At 35.8% G+C, this 20998-nt stretch overlaps 1 protein-coding gene across 1 annotated transcript in view; it reads left to right on the top strand.

Moving 5' to 3' along the window:
- Positions 1 to 20998, top strand: part of GRB14 (growth factor receptor bound protein 14) — a 65687-nt gene that overhangs the window by 1437 nt on the left and 43252 nt on the right. The window contains exon 2 of the mRNA XM_059820479.1: positions 363 to 495. Within this exon, the coding sequence (XP_059676462.1) occupies positions 363 to 495 (133 nt within the window). The remainder of the gene's footprint in view (positions 1 to 362; positions 496 to 20998) is intronic.

Genomic DNA, 20998 nt, shown 5'->3' with positions numbered 1-20998 from the left:
TCCACTGTTGTAATATGTGTACATAGGGAATGGCATGAACACAGGGACAACAAAATATTTACTAATGTCTTTAGGAGCCAATATAAATATATCTGTGCTCTTACTCTGCAAAGACTTACACATATTCAAACAACTTTATATTCAGAGCTGAATACTTGGACTGCTTTCAAGTAGTGTTAAGCACTGTATGTTAATAGATTCAGTCTACCGATTAAAAAAAATAACTGCACAAAAAAGCTAATTGCTGCAACCAGGAAGTATCGTGGTATTAGTGCCTTAGTATTTCATGCATTGTGGTTGGATATTGCAATTTTAACAGCAGTTACAATTATTGCTTGGTATTATGTATTTTGTTGAAATAGGAGAAAAAAGAAAGATGACAATATGTTGGAGATCCCATCAATTCCAAATCCTTTTCCCGAGCTGTGTTGCTCTCCGTTTGCATCAGTTTTGTCAGCCAGTCTGTTGCCCAAGGCAACTTCAAGAAAAAAGCAGGTAAGATTTATAAATTACTATTTGACAAATTCTAAATTGGTTTCATGAAAGCTTGAGGAAAAGCCCAGTTACCTATTAAGTTATTTTTGTAATAAAGGTGTTCCATATTTCTGTAATGTGGTGAAATTTTTTCTGTAGGTCATCGATGGCTATAGAAAATGAGGTTTTGGAATCTGTGACTTAAGACATGACTGTTCTTTCACAGAGTCTACATGTGACTGTGCAAATTTTTCGGGTAAAGCAGAACCAGGGGCAGGCAGGCAGTAGTACTTCATGTCCTTAAATGAGAAGTTAATTTCTCTCTTCCCTTCTTCCCCACCTCCAATTACTGTCATCAGTGCTATAATATGGAGGGTTTTATCAGTCACTGAGTAGCTTCTTTTGTCTGAGGGTCTAGTTTTGCCTGGATAATTTAATAAAAAGGAAATTGATGGGGAAGGAGCAAATGCTGCGTACACGGGTATATTTTATATGCATATTTGTTTATCTCTGTATGGATGACATTACTATATTTCCATAAATACCTTAAACTGTAAGCCAAGGGAAGTTCTGAGTGGACAGACAGATCTGGCAGTGCTCTGTTTTAGTACTGTTCACACACAGTGTATTTGTTATCCTGAGCAAGGGTAGATGTTAAAGAGGAAGAGTTTCCAATTAATGGAGATTACTGGTGTTGAAGATCTGTTTCGTTCTTTGAAAGCTTACCTGTCTCATTTCTTTTTTCTTTTCCTGAGACTGGAAGGAGTTCTGACCAATCAAGGGTACTACCTCCTTCACATTCTCTTTTTTGGTGGTCTGCGAGATCCCTGTCTTAACAGTTTTAGGGGTGATACTGGAGGTGTAAGAACTTAAAACTGCTGCTTATTCAGTTTTTAGATTTGCATTAAGAAATTGTCTGGAAGTTGAAGTTTCTTGTAGTTGTATTAACTTCTCTGATGTTGACCAGCCATGGCTGTTTCTGTGCACCTGCTAGAGAACTCTACTAGCAAAGTCTTGGCCAGTACCTTAAGGAGGAACCTTCTCCTTCCTCCGGTGAAAAACATGTGTGTGTCTGGGAAACTGCACTGACTCTATTTTGCCATATTTTGCATGTTCTCTAAAAATAGCTATGGTGTCTTTCTGGATGACTTTTATTGCTTTTAGTTCTTTCCTACAACAGCAATACTAATCTGAAGCGTTTCTGGTCAGTATGTATCTAAATGTTGCTGATGCGGTGGGGTAAAATTGTGCTAGTTTCATGCTTGGGCAAGGTGGAAGCATTGACCGTCCCTGCAGAGGCAGGAAAAACACTGAAGTGGTAACATTATCTTTGAGAACATAAGGACTAGAAGTCACATTTTAAAAAATTAGTTTAAATTACTCATGTTTCTGGGTTAAATTGCTCTCATTGTGGTAATCTTCGTGCTTTCAAGCATGATGTAACACACAAAGGTCAACTATCTGCTTTTGTGGCCTGTCATGTTTAAAATTACTGACTGGCTTGATCCGTTAAGCCAGCTAAGTGTTAGCTTCCGTCTCTCGGAAGCTGAAGTTCATAGCTTTACTGATTTCCCTTCTGTTTCTTCATAAAGGCTCTTGTCATACCTTTTGTGACAATTTTTGCTCACAGTCCTTCTGTTTTTCCTGGTTTTCCATGGAAGAATGTAGTGCACTCTGATAAAAGCAGAATCAAAACCAACTGGTTTACTGACAGAAGTGAGCTAAAATAGCAATAGTGTATGTGGAGGGCCTGATCCATTTTTCAGTTATCAGAAAAATTGGGAGGAGTCTTCCTGTTGTTTTCTGGAGGCATTTTAACAAGACCATTGTTTCTGTCAAAAAGCCTTTCACCTAGGTATCTGTTTATGGCTAGTGCAGGAGAAACGGTACTGGGCTAAGTAGGCCTTTTGCAGAGTCAGCATGGCTGTTCTTACGTTCTTCATTTAAAGTTATTACAGGTTAAGGTCAAATGGCAACTGTTGAGTTAAACTTTTATCTTTGAATTTCAGGTTGAAGTCTTCTAATATGTTTATAAAATTACTTAGGGTTAAAGAGGAGAGAGAGGGAATGCTAAGCAGGTGTGCAAAGAGGAGAGGTGAACTGGCTGTGACTTTGACTTCCCACAGTTGGCTGTGGAGGCTGTGCTTGGAAATGTCTTCAATGTGGTGATCTACATATGTTTTCAGTGATTCTTCTTTTAGATTGCTTTCTTTCTGATTTAGTTTCTTTTTCTGCTGTGTTTTTAATTTCAGGCATAATAAAGAAAAATTACAGAGTGAATTTCTGCTTATGTCTGGTAGGTAACTATTATAAAAACAGGTGATTCTAAAAGAAAAAAAAGAAGTTATGCCTGTTTTCTGGAGAGAAAAACAAGACAAAAGATTTTCTACTTCCAAGGAAAAAAGAAGTTGTCACAAATATCTACAGTCTTATTCATAGCACCTGTGACATCTGAAATCTTTCCTCGTCTGAACACATTATTAACATTATTTTGAACTCTTGTTTTAATAAACTGAAGTTCTTACTGTCTTCTGATGATCTTATGATCTGATGATCATAAGGCTCTCAAAACATTGAACATGCTTCTTAAACAGCATGTCTGTTTGTGGGGTTGTCTTACTGGAAGTAAGTTTATAAAAGCAAATTGGTAAAAGCCACGTAGCAGAATAGTGAGTTGCCTCTGTGTTTGGGAAGTAGGACATCTGTGTGTCTGAACATTATTCGGTCTGCCTCATCAACACAGCTGTCCATCTCCTTTCCTCCCCCTGCAGTTTGTAAGAGTTTTGTGTTATAACCTCACAGACTCATAATAATGGCATGTTAACAGTAATTAGAACAAACTTTCTTTAAGAGGCAACCTTGACTATTTTTTTCTCTTTTAATTTTAAAAATGAAGGGAGGGTGAATGATGGGGATCAAAATAACGAGTAAAAGTATAGAGTCAGTATAGTGACAAATGTTATTATCCTAGAGGGAGGCCTGGGAGCTGGGAGAATGGAAAGAACAGGCCTGCCTTTTGCTGCTGAGATCATGCAGACTTGTGCCTCAGATGACCTGCTCTCAGTGGAGCATTTCGTGGAGGTAACCCTGTGGAGCTGATGTTACAGTATCACACCCATGTTTGGGAAGGTGGAACTTTGAGATGTTTCACAAGTGGGAGTGGGATTATGTATTTAACATCCTCATCCTCAAGGGAACAATATGGACATGAAATCAACAGCTGAACGTATGGATGGCAAGACCACTTTGTGGATTGTGTAATCCATTCTGTAAGAAATCATCAAGTTTGGTATCCTTGGAAGAAATGTAGGAGGGAGTTGGGTGCTTTTGGCATGAATAACGTTATATTTATATATGCTCAGATAAACTGAATTTTGTGCTTCAGAGTGGAAGACTTTTTATCTGAAAAGGCCAAAAAACCCAGCTTTCCCCTCATGTCCAACACAGCATGGTCAACTAGGTTCATGGTGGGAAATGTTGCCTTCCTTTGAGAAATCGATCATTTGCTGTTATTAGGTGGAGTATGTGAATTCGTGCAGAAAATCTAATTGTGTCTCAGAGTCTGTTCTCTAACAAGTGACAAGGAACTGAAAATATAAACCACTTTGTACTTTTGTCTCTAATTATGATCAAAATGGATATTAGTAGGGAAAAATGTTAACTGTAAGAAAACGTGTTCTGTGCTTTAGTATACTTTTGGTTTTCTTTGGTCAAATGAACTAAAAGGAGGTTACTGCAGTTTTATGAAACCTTGGTTTTTAAGTCTTTCTGAAAACAAAACCTGAATCATTTGCACTGGAGTAATAGTTCTTGCCCTGCTCAAGGATAAGCCAAAAAGTGTTTCATCACAAAAGTAGTTCAAGGTAATTAGTGCCTTGTTTCTTTAAATTAAATTAGAAGTACAAAAATAAAACTCAAGTAAATCTCAAGGTGAAGAATACTCAAATCTTTGGAATTTTATCTTGCCTCTTTTGTCTTTCTTGATGTTCTAAACAAGTAGATGTTTTTATCATTTAGAATCCAAATATACTCTCACAATGTTCTTTCCAGGAAATAGTTGTATAAAGAGACCTCAAATATGCATTTGATTGTAGTGTAATGTCACTTCTCTTTTTGCATTAACAAAGATTTTAATGTAAGGCTCTTTGGCAAAGAAGAACTGAGAGGAACTTTATGACAAAGAGCAGATGTTTCTTTAAATGTGTACTATTCAAAGTTTATGAATATTATTGAGTATTGACTGTTGTAATTGGAGTACCTTTTTTTTTTTTCTTTACAGCTATAGTTCAGGGTCTTCTAGCGTACCCACTTGAAACCTCATTCTGCAAAATTTTGCATGTAATCCTATTAGCAGACATAAACAGCTAAGTATCTGGTACTTAGACTTTTTCATGACAGATTTTTTGGCTGAAATACCCATTTTCTCCTGACTTTTAAACAATGCAAAAATGAAAGGATTTTATACTGAAATGTAATAATCAATGAATTTGCAAGCAATTTCCAAGGGTTGAAATATCTTTTCCAACCAAAAGATGCATTAGTTAAATTCACCCTGTAATTCCAGTCTGTCTACTTCTTCCTGGATTTCTTTCTAGGTTGGAGAGCATTGCACATATCCACCTTTATCAGTTCTCAATCTTTTTTCCTTCCAGCTCTTAAACATATATCTGTTTTTGCCATGTCTTCCCGTTAAATTACACAAAAAAGACTTAGAGTTTGAAAGGTAGGAGGGAAGGGAAAAAGTCTTTCCAGTTTACAGATTAACAGAAAAAACATCCTATCCAGAACCAACATAAAAAGCTCAAGGTTTTTACATGAAGTCTGTAATACAAGACTTGATTCAGTTGGACTCCTTTTTGTGGTGCCTCATCTGGTGGTTTTCTGCTCCAGTTTCTGTGCTCTGTTCTTCATTTAAATGGCTGTAACCTCCCACCAAGAAAATATTTATTGCTGTTATATTAGATTAAAATTATTTAGAGTCGTATTAAAACTTGCTATTTTAATGCATATACCTTTATGCTTTGACCAGTCACCTTAACAGTGTGGCAGAAAGTCACATGTCTATATAGGTAAAAATCAGGAGGCAGATTTAAACAATTTCTCATTTTAGCAATAAGGAATATCACCTGGTTTATATTGAGTTGGCCTAGCACAAACTGTCTGATGCATCAACCTGGGGAAACTTAAGAAAAATCACCTGTTTGTGTCTTTTCTTTTTGTATTTTACTTTATCTCCTTTACATTGGTTCATTCATTAGTGTATCTTTCTTATAGAGGAAAGAAATTGCTTTCTGTCAAACTTCACATCAACCCTCAATGTTATTACAAATTAACCTTGTACTTTGTTACTGTCCAAAACAACCCAAGCAAAGACTCTAAACATTCCAACTTCACAAAAATAGCATGTTGTTTTTTTTTTTTCTTTTCTAATGAGCAAGAAAACAAGGTCACTGTAACTTTTGTGGTTATTAAGATACTGCCTCTGCAAGCTCGTTGTTTAATTCTCTTACATCAGGGAAATATTAGGTTTAAATTTTGACTATTTGTAGCTGTATAAAATAATCATCAATACTGTCAAAGATTCTGGTAGACATTTTGCCAATGTTTGTCAAATTGGAATGATTTTAATCATCCTTTTGATTTTGGTTGTTTTGGGCTTCATCAGCCTGAAAGTCAAAACAGAAGTTTATCTTTTCTGTTAGGACTGTTTTCTCAATACAAGAAATTGCCTCTTCTGTGCCATTTGGAAAGTTATATTTGGAACAAGAAACCTCTGGTACATTGCAGTAGATCTAATTCTTTGTGTGGAAAACCTTCTCAGTAAATTTGGAAACCTTGGTTCTCCAAAAAGCGATTCTTTAATATTAATCGGTGACATTGTCAGTAAGTGATACTCTGATAAACGGGGCATGCAAGATGTCAGTATTGTAACAACAGAACACTGTTGACATCTTCCCTTTATGGACCATTGTCTAAACTTTTGTTTGATCAAAACAGATAAACATTCTCATCTGACTTCCAGGGACACACAGTCTAGGTTAATCAGAATAGTGTTTAGTAACATACGTAATTTGTATGATTTATTCTCGATTAACATTATGATTCATATTGAAGAAATTATGTGGATTGCTGCTTAAAGGCATTATTAAACTAGAAGACCCGAATTCTGTTGCTTTTTGAAGCAGTACTCCTCTCAAAGTATTGAGAGCTTTTGTATTTCCCAAAGGATTGTTTTTTACAATCTTGAGACTTAAATGACAGTGTTTTTAAGCATGTACATTTAGAATTAAAGTTCATGTCTGCATATGTGTGAGAGCTCCATAGATAGTTTTCTTTTTTTGTTTTGTTTTTTTTTCAGCCAGATAAAAATGAGACTGAGCCTTACGTATTTTTGTATTTCTTGTGGTTTTTCCTTAACTTTCTTTTCTGGTCTTATAAAACCTCTGTGGTCCTGTTCTGGTCTACTTTTGTCATCTCATTGACCAGTATTGTAAACATCTGCTTTATTTCATGTTCTGCTATTTTTATAACGTAAACAATTTAATAGTTGCATAGTATTGAATGACGTGAGAGTAGTCAATGATGAATAGTTAAATTACCTGAAATGCTACGGGTTTCTCAAAGCTGGCAACTTAGATGTTTCTTATTGAAGGTTTACAACTTTCACCTCCTTTGAATTAAAAGCTGTGCAACAGATGGAGAAAATACCAAGTAGATTACCATACATTTTACAGTACTTATACTAACATAAGATGATCGGAAATTTTATGATTTTATCATAGTAAAACTTTGTTGTCCTAGTGTTGGGGCATTAACTGAAGAATGGAGCTCAAACTGAGGTTGATTTCTGTTAGGAATTTTGGTGCATTTTTTAGCATAACCTTGGACTGTTGCATTTCTGATGTTCTGAGAGTTGTTATCTATTCAAATAAGAAATGGAGAGCTATAGAAAGAAGCAGAGGAACATCCTACTTCTGTGCATAAATGTTGCCACAATAAGAAGAATTTAGATTTTACATAAATAAAACATACCCCTGCATCAACATTAAACCTGGTTAGTTTTCACCAGGTGGAATTAACTTGATCATGCATATAGAATAGTCTTAAACATTTGTGATTGGTAAAACACTTTTATATTCATTAAACGTGTATCATCTTGTAAGTTATTTACAATAGATAGCGGAGGACTTTCACACGATAATTCCATAGCCACTAATACACTATTGGGGTTTTTTTTCCCAATTTTTGCTTCATGATCTTTTTAAATCTTTGCAGTGTTAATCTTTATGCTGTGGGCACGAGGCAGGCACTGAAAGACAGGACAAGGACAAAAGTACCAATGTATTTAAGAGATCTAGCTGGAATTGTAATGGAAATTGGACCAATTGGATATGGAACTATTAGGATAGAAAAAGGACGACTCATTTTTTAAGTTGCCTCCTTAGATCTCTTCCATGCTTTATTTGCCTTTGCTTTCAGAACCAAGTTTCCTTTGTGTAAGAAAAGTATAGAAACTGTCAATAAACCTGAGATCTCTCACCCTTCTCGCCTCCCTATTTCATACACTGTAGTAGCGGACAACTGATATATGTGTCTTGACATCTGCAGATTACTTAGATGAGTATCTTTAGCATAAGAATAGCCTTCTGTTTGGTACTTGTGTAGCAGGAACCAGGATGGTCAGGCAGTGGAAGGGCATCAGAATCCTGTTACTGACAATTGATGTTGATCTCGTGTGTATGTGCAGAGACAAGAACTGATAACACTTCCAGTTGGGGATTTTAGGGCTCAGGGATTCCAAACTTCTCTAGCAGTTGATTATTTCTGTTAACAAGATGGGATATGTCTCTAGCAAGTGGTGAAATCCTGCAATGATAAGTTGGAGATGACAGTTGACCACTGGCCATATTCTCCTTGTTTGTCTTCAGCATGTTTAAAGCTGTTACTTCTGAGGGAATTCATGCCTTTATGACTGCCTTTAATTTGGGAATGAAGATAAAGGGAAACCTTCAAGACAGCGTACTTAAGTGTGTTTCTCATGTTAGAGTCCTGATGGGAGTCACCTCAAATGGGAAGATTAAAAAAAATGCTAATCAGGCCAAAGAAAATTTTTCAAGAAGGGCAGTTGTGGCAGGAGGAATTAAGAGGGAGAAGAAATTAGACCTCTCTGCTCTAGTAACAGCGTGAACTTTCTTTTCTCCTGTTTCAGTCACAGAACATTCATTTGCAGCTAATCAGCTCATATTTTAGCCCAATAGTGTACTATTATGTTTAATACTTTAGTCTCGAGAGAGAAATGTATATCGGTTATCTTAGAGGTGTGCCTATGCTTCTAATTAGGATACTGATGGATTGCTCCTGCCTATTTCTGGTATGTATGCATATAATGCATCCTGGTATGTCTATCTGTTTGCTTCTTAACTTGATATTATATCCAAAGGAAAACAAGATACAGTAGATTGATCAGAATTGGATTTTTTCAATGAGTGCATTCTTAGGCTATAGCCTTTTTATATTAGTTATAACTTCTGTTACTGATTGCATTAAGACCTGGAGTTTATGAACAGCTGCAAGCACTTGATAATGGCACAGAAATCGTATCAACTGTTGAGAAACAGGATGGGAGTTTGCAAGAATTTCTTTTCATAATCACTAGAATTTACTGCTATGTAGTGAGAGGTAAGCCCATGCAATATGAGCGTTTTCTTATAACTCAATTGACAGGACTTTGTTATCAGTATGCTTTTCAATCAGGCTTGAACCTATTGGTTGCAAAAATAGGCAGTTGAAAAGCTTTGGAAGGAGTGTGTATAATAAGGTTTTAAGATCCCACAAGTTTGTGTGCAGAATTGACAACGATGGAAAACTGCATTATGCCCTTTGATAATGTGAAATTTAGAGTTGTGCTCATCTTTTTGCCATTGTGAACCCTTCCATAATAATTCCAGGGGAGATGAATTTTTCCAGGCTGGTGTTATTTGCATTATTAGGCTTTTCTCTAACATCAGCTCCTCTCTGATTAGTGCGTTGCAGCATTAGGATACAGGAATAGTCCGTTCCATTTTGGTAAGCAGACAGGATCTGCCTAGTTTCTGTCTAGTACAATAATTACTCATTAGGGCTAAAGGAAAAGTGTCCATATCCTGACTTTCGTACTTTGACTTAGTTCCCATATCTGTAATTTTGACTGGTTGCACTTAATATTTATATCTGATTGTTCTCATTAGGTTATATTTTAAAGTAATTTTCTTCTTTGAAATTTTCTCAAAGTATGGGATGTGTGTGTGTGTGTGTGTGTGTGACTTGTTCAGGAGGCAACAGCTGTCTAATTTCAGATTGTCCTGGAAAGCTGTTTTACTTCTGCTGTAGTGTTGTATTAAGATTTGTGTTAAGATATTAATTTTCTAGGTAAAATATTAATTGCTCAGTTAGGATAGACCTAGGAGAGAGCAAGGTCATTTAGACTTCTCAAATAGGGAAAAAGAAGTCATTTACAGAGTCGACGATTAAGGGTTCTGCTTGTGATGCTGAAGATGAAGGTTTAAATCCTTTCCTCAATTTGAAGTGATCTGGATAGCAAGTCATTGCTCTAAATTGAGAAAGCTGGCTCGTTCTCGTGTTTTTGTAACCAATAATTTTGAAAAAAAGATAGATTTCACAGTTAAAAGTTTTAATTGACAGTATTCTGATAGGCTCTAGTCCATGATTAGTCACTTTTGAGGTAGTAAATTTCTTTGAGCTTATTGTATTCAGGTAACTTCAGAACATGGAGCTTTCAAAGGAAGTTTGCATGTTATCGCCTCTGAGCAACTCACTGGGCAATAAGATCCGTTTTTACTCAAGTGTCCACATAACTACTCATTAGTATGATCTTAGGATAATATCCTTCTCATTCATGGAAATGAGGAGCAACCATGAAAAGGATATGCTGTGGGTTTTTGTTTTGTTTTTTTTAATTAATGTAAGATTAGAAGTCAGTTGAAAGGATTTTGGAAAAGGGGTCCTCTTAAGTTACTTCTTAGAAAGTTTTGTACTTTGTCCTTTGTGCTTCTGCCCATGAGACAATGAGATTATTAAATAACATTGAAGATTAGGCATTAATACATTTTTGAAGTAAGTTAAGTACCCAGTAGGAGTTTTGTAACTTTGTTCTTTTTTTTGCAGGCATTGGGCAAACAGATAGAAGACTCATAGGTATAAAAGATAATGTCAGTCTTGTAATGTTCCTGTTAACACTTTGGCAGTAGCTGGCAAAAACGTAAGGGATAGACTTCATGGAAAATTGGAATGTGTAACTGCTGTGTTAACCATCCCATGTAGAAGACAGAAGATATTCTAAAGTAAGAGGTGTTTGGAACAGCTGAATGATGAACTTATCATGGCTGGGTGTTTGTTTTCTTCTGGATGGAGACTTCCCAAATCCTGAATGAGTTTATAAAACAAACTACTCAGCTTTTCAGGCCCAAAGGAGGGGCATTTGTAGGATAACTGCAAATAAGCAGTATGTAAGTTAGTGGACAGGAAAGGACTGAGTAGGTCTAGGCTTTTTCTATGGAGGTGTTGTGGAGAAGTGATGAAAAAATACTCCCAATCTTTGTATTTGGGGCTTATACATTGGTACAAACCTTATATGAATCTCTTTTAATCTCTTCCTAAACTATTCCATCAGCATTACAACTTTAAAGTAGGGATTGTACTTACCTAAGTACAAAAATCGTGACCTGGGAAATTACTCGTATAAACTCCTATAAATAAGATTTAAAAGAATTCATACTGTTGTGGCTCTGAGACAAAATGCGTTACTGATTCAGTCCAAGCAGTCTCAATGTACAGTGAGGAAAATACATGGTTTGTGGAGCTCTCGTACTTGCTTGACTGACTGCTGTTGTTGGTTGATTTCTGTGTAACAGAAATACTAACATGAGAAAGGCTTCTCTTTCTCAAATGGAACTAGCTCTTTCAGAAGAGAATTGTATGGAGACAGTAAAACTCAAACCAGTGATTCAGCCGTTACACCAAGAAGCTGCCTTATGTGTCTTTGTCCACTCACTTTCTTCCTGCAACCTGAGTTTCTCTTTGCTTTGGTTCTATATGTATTATTAAACACATTTTCCTGTGGAAAACTAACACTTGATAACAAATTGTTTTCTAATACAACCAGCCTGTAATCTTGACTGTCAGAAAGTACAGTTGCTGAGAATTTTTATCCAAGAATCTTGTTTTTAAGTATGTTTAAAGGTCAGTTTGACCCAGTTGTATCATAGCTATAACCAGGGGGAAGAAGGAAGCTGACACATGGGTTGGTCAGTAATTCAAGGATAGCATTAAAAAGGAGTTCAGAGTTTATGTGGTACATATTTCTTGGCCAGCAAAAGGACAGCGATCCACTGAGAACTGTGAAGTGACTTATTTGGAGATGGCTTTTCAGTGCAGGGTTTGGGATCTAGGGTTATCTTGCTTTGCCCTTAAACTGCTCCAGTATAGGGTGTTGTTTGTAACGCCTGGCTCATCCATGGAAAGGCTAGAAGAGGAAAAGCTGAAACGATGAATTGTGCTGGTTCTTTTTTGTGGTGCATTGGTCTCTTAAAATAGAGGCATTTAATAGGTGGATAATTGTACAAAGAGACAGAAGAGGAGAGATCATGATGACTCGAACTTCATTGTGAAGTTCCTACGTATGTTATATGTATGTTGCTTTACAGGTAATATAGTCGGTTTTACTGCAACTATTTCTGCATAGGAATCGGTCATTATCAACCCTCTAAGAGGTTGTACTGTATGTTCTGTTTGAGGAATAAGACCTTGTTACATTTCTTTGTATAAGGGACTATAAGAGTAGAAAGACAACAACTCACTCACTACTTTGAAACCTTTCTTTTGTGGGGTGGTTTTAAAGAAAATAGTCATTTGACAAACATATGCAAATTTACCTATGCAAAAAATAACCTGTATATGTTTCCACAGTCGTGTTGGTGGTATTAACTGACTCCTCTTCTAGTAAAGAGACAAAGTGACTGTCTGTGCCAAGCAGACAGGAACACTCTCTCAAGGAAGTGCAGATAGTACCACCACAAATAACTTACCTGACTTTATGTTGGTCTTGTGTAATAATCTTTTGCCTTAGCTTAAAGAAAAAATAAGTACGAAAAATAGCATCAAAGTTTTTTATAAAACTTAATGAATTTATATTCTCTAGAATTTTTTTCATCTACAGAAGCAAAAGCTGAGTCTGATTTGCTCTTGTTACCTATAAATACCCACATTCCTGCGTTATGTCTGGCAGAGACAGGAATAGATCAGCTGTTGTGACTCCATATCCAGTGCCTTAAGTACATCACTGACCTTCCTCTCCTAGCAGGATATCTCTATTCCATATGTTGTTATAAAACCCTTACTTGGAGCTACTAACTCTTACTAAGAGCTTTTCAATTCTTGCCCACTCAATTTAGTCACACTTTCTTTAGTGTCAAGAACTAGAAGTGGTTTATATTTTGAAGTATCTAAAAAGTATCTGCACAATGTTTTCAGAACTGTATCTGGTAGCTTAGTGACAAAAATAGGAGTGAAAAGCTGATGAACATACTCATTTTTCAGAGCTCTCAAGCAAGTGAGCTGGATCTGATTTCCTTCCTGTCCACCAGCACCAGCAAAATTCTTTGCAAACCTGCCATGGACAAGTCAAAACTTTTACCTGTAGAAAAAAAAGTGGTTATCTATGTTTCCCTGAAGGCATAATTGGCTTTCAAAGCCTTTCTATATCTCACATTTATCAACAGAACTCCTCTTGTCTTTCAGATGGTGAAGTGATTCTACAAGGCTTGCACCTAAAAGTTTAGATGTAATTTATTTTATTTTTTAATTTTTTTTTGTTTTATTAAGTCGGTGTTTGTGAAATTTAAGAGATGAAGGTATTCCTCAATGTCGTTTTTAGTAGTCTTGGGCACAGCTGATGTGTACTTTCATTAGTATAAGTAAATTACTGTAGTATTTTTGTTTAAAATCAAATCAGATCTGAATATTGGATTTTTATTACGAAGTCAAACACAACACTTAAGTGTTTGCATACTTTCTAAATAGGTCTGGTCTGTATATATGACTCGAGAAGATAAAATACAGATAGTCTCACTGAGGAAAATAATCCTCTGGTTCACCTTGCAGACAAATAGGTCAATATTATTCATAGAACAAAAAGCTGTATGTGCTTTTCAAGAGCCAAGGACCTTCAGTACCCAGGGGTAAGGAAAAATGGCTTGGATTATTTTTGTTTCTTTCCCAATAAAGCCACTAATGCAATGCACTGAGATTTACAGTTACTGTTTCCCAAGCATTTTTCTGTAAGATCCAAGGAAAAAAGATTGTAGAGAGATTTTTTGTTCTGGTGCTGCAAACATATGCATGTCTAATATTCCTGGGAGTAAAATGCCTACAGGATCAGGCTCTGGTACCACAAGTTGTTTTCTGAATATTACAGCAAAATTTTGAAGCTATATTACAAAATTTTGGGAATATGCTTCCATAGGAAATAAAAACTTTATGCCTGAAAAGTAAAGACCTAATTGCAAATACTTGACTTTTATCATAGCTATCTCTAGTAGAAAAGGATGTTCATTTCAAATGTTATAGAATTAACACTTTAAACTTGATCTCTAGAATAGCTTTTTATTCTTCTGATTTTTCAAAACAGTCATAAGGATTTTGGACTGGAGCTTAAAAGAGAAAAATAAAAGTAAATAAATATAATACCTTAAACCTAGAAGATCAGTTGCTATGCATCTGTTGCTGATATAGACTCAATGTAAAATAAGTGAAAGTTAAAACTGAACCTTTATTACTGAGCCAAGGAAATGGCTAGTATCTGCTGTATTTTAGCTGGTTTTATGGCTTTATTAAAAGCTCTTGTTTTAAAGCTAACTGAACAAGGATCAAATGTCTGGCTCCAAACAAATTCTCTTTAGGACTTGGCATCAGTTTCTTATCAGGTTTTTTCCACCCTGTGTGTCTCAATCAAGGACAACAGGTTTTGAAAGTTTAGGAAAATATTTGTCTTTACTTCCTATTCCTCAGCAGTATTTTATTGCTATTTGAGCGCTGCAGGTAAAATGCCAGTGCGTTGCAGGTTTTAGTTTTTGGGAGGGAGCTGTGTTCTTTTTGTATGTACGGTGTTTTTTCTTCTTGTTCATCAACAGAATTTACCAAAGCCCTACTGGTTTTAGGATATCAGGAAAGTAAGTTAGCATGAAAACAGATGCTTTGAATCCATGGATTCTGGAGTGTCTTACTGGTGCCAGTGACTTGTTACATAGCTTTTGCTACTTACAAAACTCTCAAAACAGAAAATTACATGAAATCACATTGTTTATCTTTAACTTGCCAGTATATAGTTTCTTAGGTCCTGGAGATGAGATTTTTTTCTAGACATTTTGGGGTTACTACAGAGTGTGCTCATCTCCAATTACTGAGAGGAAAACCACTATCAATATGATCTAATGAATTTTAGCACGGATTATTATAATATTTGCCAAGTCAGTTCTGAATGCTTCTAGGACATACACATCAGATGTGTGCTAAATAATACACTTGCAGTAACTTTCTATGAAATTACAGTAGTCTGCATATCTGATACATTATTGTTTGAGATGTTATGAATACTTAATACAAATAATTTTTGCAGAATGTCTGCAGTCTTCACCTACGGTGAGCAATGTTTCTGATGCGACCTGCTTTTTCAAGAGTTAGAAAATAAATATCCAGTATCACAGTTCAAACACCTGTTTAATAATTTGGTTTACAAAAAAAACCAAAACACAAAACTGTTTTTCTGCTATTAAGCACAGTAAGAGACCTTAAAAAAAAGATCATAGTTTGCCCTGTCATATAAGCAATGTGAAATCTTACCCTTTTTGGCAAAGAAGGAAAGAAAAACCCCTGGCTTCCTTCATAGAACCACGTTAATGAAACCAGACTTGTTATGCAGATATTTGATACATAGAGTAAATACGTGAGTAGGGGTGATCAGCAACTAGAGTTCATAAAACAGTCTTAAATTTCACTCACTTGTAACATTATATGTGTCACATTTTGAGGCCTTTGTTGCATTGCAAAGGTAGAAATTGCATTACTTTAAGTAAAAGGGGAGTTTTGCTGCTGCTTTGAATGAAGGTAGTTAAGAATCAAAGAATTAAACTCCATGGACTCAGTGCATCTGTTCTTATGCTCAGTTACTTTCCTGAAACCTTAAGATCAGAAGCACTGAGGAATATTTTGTTTGCTGGAAAAAGCCAGACAAAAAAACCCAACAACACTATAACCACTCAGTGTAAAGTGCTAGAATACAGTCTTTGACGATTTGTTTTTTGTTTTTGTTTTTACAGTGAAGACAGGGTTCTGAGTCATAGAAATGCATGTTGTTCTGCTTATTTTTATAGCCAGAGATATCAGTGTGCGCCTTTTCAAGGACAGAAGATGAGTTTTCAGGCTCTTTCTTTGGTTCGTTGATTTCTAATTAGTCCTACCCCTGTGTCTTCTGTAATTGGCTTTGAGTAGGACTGGATTCACGTAGACAGAGTGACATTTACTACATCCTTAGTCTTTTCTTTGCACTGACTCTCCAGTATTTGGGTTATGAAAAGTTAAGCTTCAAAGAATAGTACTAACTAACTACTTTGTTCTGCTTCATGTTATCACCTGGATGAAGGTTGCCAAGTTCTGTGAAAATCAGACATGAGTTTGTCATCAAGAAGAGTAACATTGCCTGCAGTTATGCCAATAACTCTGCAGAAATGGGTATGGCATTTAAATCAGTCTTGTAATTCTGACTTCAGTATGGGTTGGTAATACATTTGCTCAGTGTAAATAAACAATGTTTAAAATAAACAGGGCAATATTTAATTTTTCACTTATTTTTTTATTTCTATAGTGTAATAAGAATTTTTATGCTAAATGTAGATTTTTAAATTTCATTGTGTGAAATATATGTTTACATAATATACATAAATATATATGCTTACATAATTGAATATATATTACTGTGCTTTTTTTCTCTGTTACTATAATTCTGTTCCTTGTACAAGAAATTGATTTTGCTTACCAATTAATGTAGTATTTAAATATGAAGTGTCAAAATTACATTTCAGAATATTAAAATATGCCTCTGTAGAAGGCTATGGTACTGTTCCTAATGGAAGATAATTGGAGTCCGCTTCCACAGGCTTTGGATCAGGCTTAAACACAACATACTTTTTGCTCACCCTCTCTGACTAACACCTTAATAGTGGGTGGTCCATCATGTATTTTGGGAATCAGGGTAACCCTGTACAGTGTTACTCTGTAGCCACTGTAGCTTGCCTTTTTTTGTTATCTCGCTAACTAAAAAGTGGAAGCAATGCAAAATCATTACGCTTATGTGCACTAGGATTGCCTGGTGTAACTCTATGCATGGGGTATCTGTGAAGTTAAAAATACGCACGGAAGTGAAGTATGGAAATATGACTCTCTGCTAAGCCAGGTATATTAACTTCTAAGAAGTTAGTTCAAACAAACTGTAAGTAATTCATTAGTTTGATTTATTTTGTAAATGTGTAGATATTTTTCAAAAATTAATTGCTGCATAATGTGCCTGAATCACTGTTAATAGACTTTTCTGTTACTCAGAGGCTTTTAATATACCAGCAGTTTGAAAAATGAAATTTCACTGAAATATTGCTACAGTATTAAATGGTTCTCATGAGCAATTTACAAGGACACAGCATATACTTCTTACGGCATAAGTCCAGTGGGTCTGAAGTAGTATATGAACACATAGCTCTCATTGATTTGGGATGTATGGTATTCTTCATTGTTTGAGTTGGAGGGGAAGCCTGTGAGCATACAATTTTAGTGTGATTGATTGGTACAGGTTAGATTATACTACTGTCTTAATAACATGATCATATACTACTTTTCTGTTATAGTAACTTCCATTTCAGATTTGGAAGTGTGCAAGATGTGCTTGTACACAGTTTTATCCTAACAATTTGGTATATCTGTGTTACACTCCTCAAAAATACTCTTTTTAAAATTGTGTTTTAAGTTTAACTTTCAGCTCTCATCCTCTCAATCCTGTGGTTCATTGTTTTCTGTGCATTTTCTCCTATTTTAAAACACAAATATTTTCACACTACTATCAAATTAGCTGTCAACAGTTACTGGGTTTGCTTCTCTTTATCTGTGCGCTTGGTAAGCCCAAAATAAAAATAATGTAAGTAGGAGGAGAAAGCAGCACAGGATGTTGCCTTAGGTAGGTAGGTATTGGGTTACACCCAGTTGCAAAAATTCTCAAAGGCATGTGTTCTCGCTGAGGGCTCACTGTATGCCAAATTTAATAGTCCTGTTTATGCTTGTGATGTTTGTATCTATACATCTAGAATTCCTCCTGAAAGTATCTCTTCTCTCTATTCAGAAGGTGCTTTTGTTATTTCCGTAGCAATACCCTAATTTCTGGAACTGGAATACCGCAGGGAGGGAAGGCAGGCAGGAAAGAGCCTTGCTTGTAAGGGGTGACATTTGTGCATGCATGTGCATGTGTAGATGTGTTCTTGTTTCTCATGGACATTAGAACCTTAGACATCACCTTTGACTTAAAATAGTGCAACTTCTATTTTTTGTAATGCAAGAAGGACCTGAAAATGTAAAAATGTTACGTTAGCACTGCATAGTCAAGAGAAACTTAAGCATTAGCTCATAAAGTATTATTTTAGGCTACCGATCATCCCCAATCATTATTTCTTAAATTCATGTAATGGGTAATTGTGTAAGAAGTCTAGTTTAATTATGGTACTGCAAAAATTGCAAGTCTTTTTTTTTTTTTCACCCCTCCCTCGCAAAAGGTAAAATTTTGCATTATCAGTGACCTAATCTGGCTGTTCTGCCAGTTTCTTGAATACATGGGTCTTTCTCATTTTCATTCCAAATATCTAATATGCTTTGTCCAAAGTTATTTCATACTTCTTTCTGTTTTAAAATCTGATATGAAGTACTTACTACAATTGACGTGTTTTATTCTTAAGTAATATATTTTTAACTAAAGCTACAGGGCCTCATTTAGATTCCAAGGGGTCTTTTAGCACAGGCAGAAAAATTACTTGCCTAATAAGCATGGACAATTATGCATATTGAATACTATTAAAACCAGATTTATATTGTGTATATAGACTAGACATGTGATTAATCCAACAGTTAGAGTAAATCTCTTTATCTTTTGTATGAATAACTTTGTAGTCCTCTAAAAACGTTTTTAAGAAATTAGATTTAAAAGGTCATAACGTGTTCTAAACATTGTTTTACAGTCAGTTGAAGACCAATTATTTATTCAAGATAAATACCCGCAAGTCTACTAGACTTGTTATGTGATAAGTAGAAGAGTACTTAGGCACCTGCTGTTGGGTGCAAGGTGTATAAATAGTGAGAGTTGTATTTTTTTTCCACAGCAGCTGGGAACTTCATAGCATACCAGGTCACACAATGTTAAAAAGCCCTGTGTGTAGGCGGTATGTATTGCAGCTGAATAATTTCCAGTGACTCTTGAAGAGATTGCATAGTGTCTTTTAAATGGAAGGAATATTGATTAGAAAATGAGGATGTGGTTTAGATTGCTCAAATCTAGGACTGGTATAAGCATGCAAATTTCAAGATTCTCTTGCATCTTTATTCCGTCTATTTTTTTGTCCTGAAATCACACACTGCTTTAATCAACACTCACCCCTCCCCCAAGGAAAAATGGTCACTTAAGCCAAATTATACTGAGAATTAGTAATGTCTGTCTGCAAGGCTAAGAGCATGAAAGTAATTTTTCGGTTTTGCATTTGGGTTTCCTGAGATGAAAGGCCAATGTGCTAATCCAGGAATTTTACATAAGGCACTTTTAAGTGACATGATAATGGTGTCATTAAATGGATACCTTTTATAAAATAACTGGAGGCAGACAAAGCATTCATGTGTGAAACATCTCTTTGAAAGGACAGTTTGAAAAATAGTCATTTAAAGATGCATAAACAACACCCGTGCCTTCTTTGACTTTTGTATGGTCATAACAATAAAAGAAATACCATAATAAATAATATGATAATAAATACAATATTAAAGTAAAAGAAAGGGTAACATCCCACAAAGATTTGAAGACAGATGACAGGTTTAAGTGGGGGATGAACTTGAGTGTGCTTTAAATACTTTAGGAACAGAGGTCAGAAAACATGTGGTGGTTGAGGTGAATTATTTGAATCATTGTATGGTCTTATTTTTGATGGAATGTTTTGTTTCATGAGTTATTGAGGGATATGAGAGAAGATAATGGGGATAACCACAGGTAAAGCAGTCAGATGGGCTTGATTGGAAATTCAGTATAGAATTAGATCTCAGAGATAAATTACTAGGATAAAGCATCAGGATATGCTGCTACTGTATCTGCAGAGTTCTGTACAAATAGTAAAGGTTTTGAGCCAGAACAACAGTTGAGGAAGGCTGAGGAGGAGGAATATATATGGGAACGGGCAGAGATCCAAACTGAATTCGGGAGACTGGTAGTGTGTTTTTTGGAAGAAGCTTATGTTTAAAATTGCTAAAAGGCCAAACTAGTATATAGGCTCAAGGAAAGGTCTTGCCACCTTTGTGTATTTAATATGTGCTAAGGTAGCTGCATTTTGTTTGGGGAGATCTGGAATTCTTGCGTCTTCTTGATAATACATAAAAACTTGTGAAACTAGTTTTATAAGTATCTCCCTCAGATACTTGTTTAAGGGAGCATACAATTTTCATGTCAGCTATGAAAAGATTCATGAACTGCCTAGAATTCAGTCATCTGTCATACTGTACTTGCAGATACTAAATTACCTACTCATGATAGAGGCTGACATGATGCTAGAGATACAGTTTGTGGATGATAGGGAAGAAGGAGGGTGGCAGACTAGCATTTTCAGTCATTGTGGAAGAGATCTGGTTAGGTCCAGGGACTGTTTAGGAGAGAGCTACTGACAGGGCCTCCTCAGGGGAAGGTATTGCAGGACTTTTCCCCTCCCTGATGATGTTGGCCAAATAAATCTAGATCTGATACTATACTTGAGAAGGGTTCTGGGATTGGTTTTTGCTTTGAATATGTACTCTTTATACTCAAACAGGCACCTAAAAATGGATTCTAGTATAGCAGTCATATACCAGTTGACCAGTCATATTTCCTGCTTTGAATAACATGAAACCAGTAAAGCGTCCTACCATTTTTATTGTGCATAACAATGATCCCGTAGGTATAAATGAAATCAAAATGGGACTAACTTTAGCAATCCCTATGGTTCAGCTACTGGGGTGGAGAGGGAGTTTTTTTCTATCCTGTGACATTCCAGTCTCTACAATCAATCAAATTTTACAGAATATTTTGTATATAAAATTGTCAACAATCTTGGAATTTAAAATGTATGGCACTATGCTGCATAGTTGCCATGAAAGGTAGATAGGGACGTATGTGTTTGTGTGTGTGTGTGTGTATGAGAGCATGAGT

The sequence above is a fragment of the Gavia stellata genome, chromosome 8, assembly GCF_030936135.1.
Source record: "Gavia stellata isolate bGavSte3 chromosome 8, bGavSte3.hap2, whole genome shotgun sequence".
Classification (NCBI taxonomy): domain Eukaryota; kingdom Metazoa; phylum Chordata; class Aves; order Gaviiformes; family Gaviidae; genus Gavia; species Gavia stellata.
This window is presented reverse-complemented; position numbering and strand designations above follow the sequence as displayed.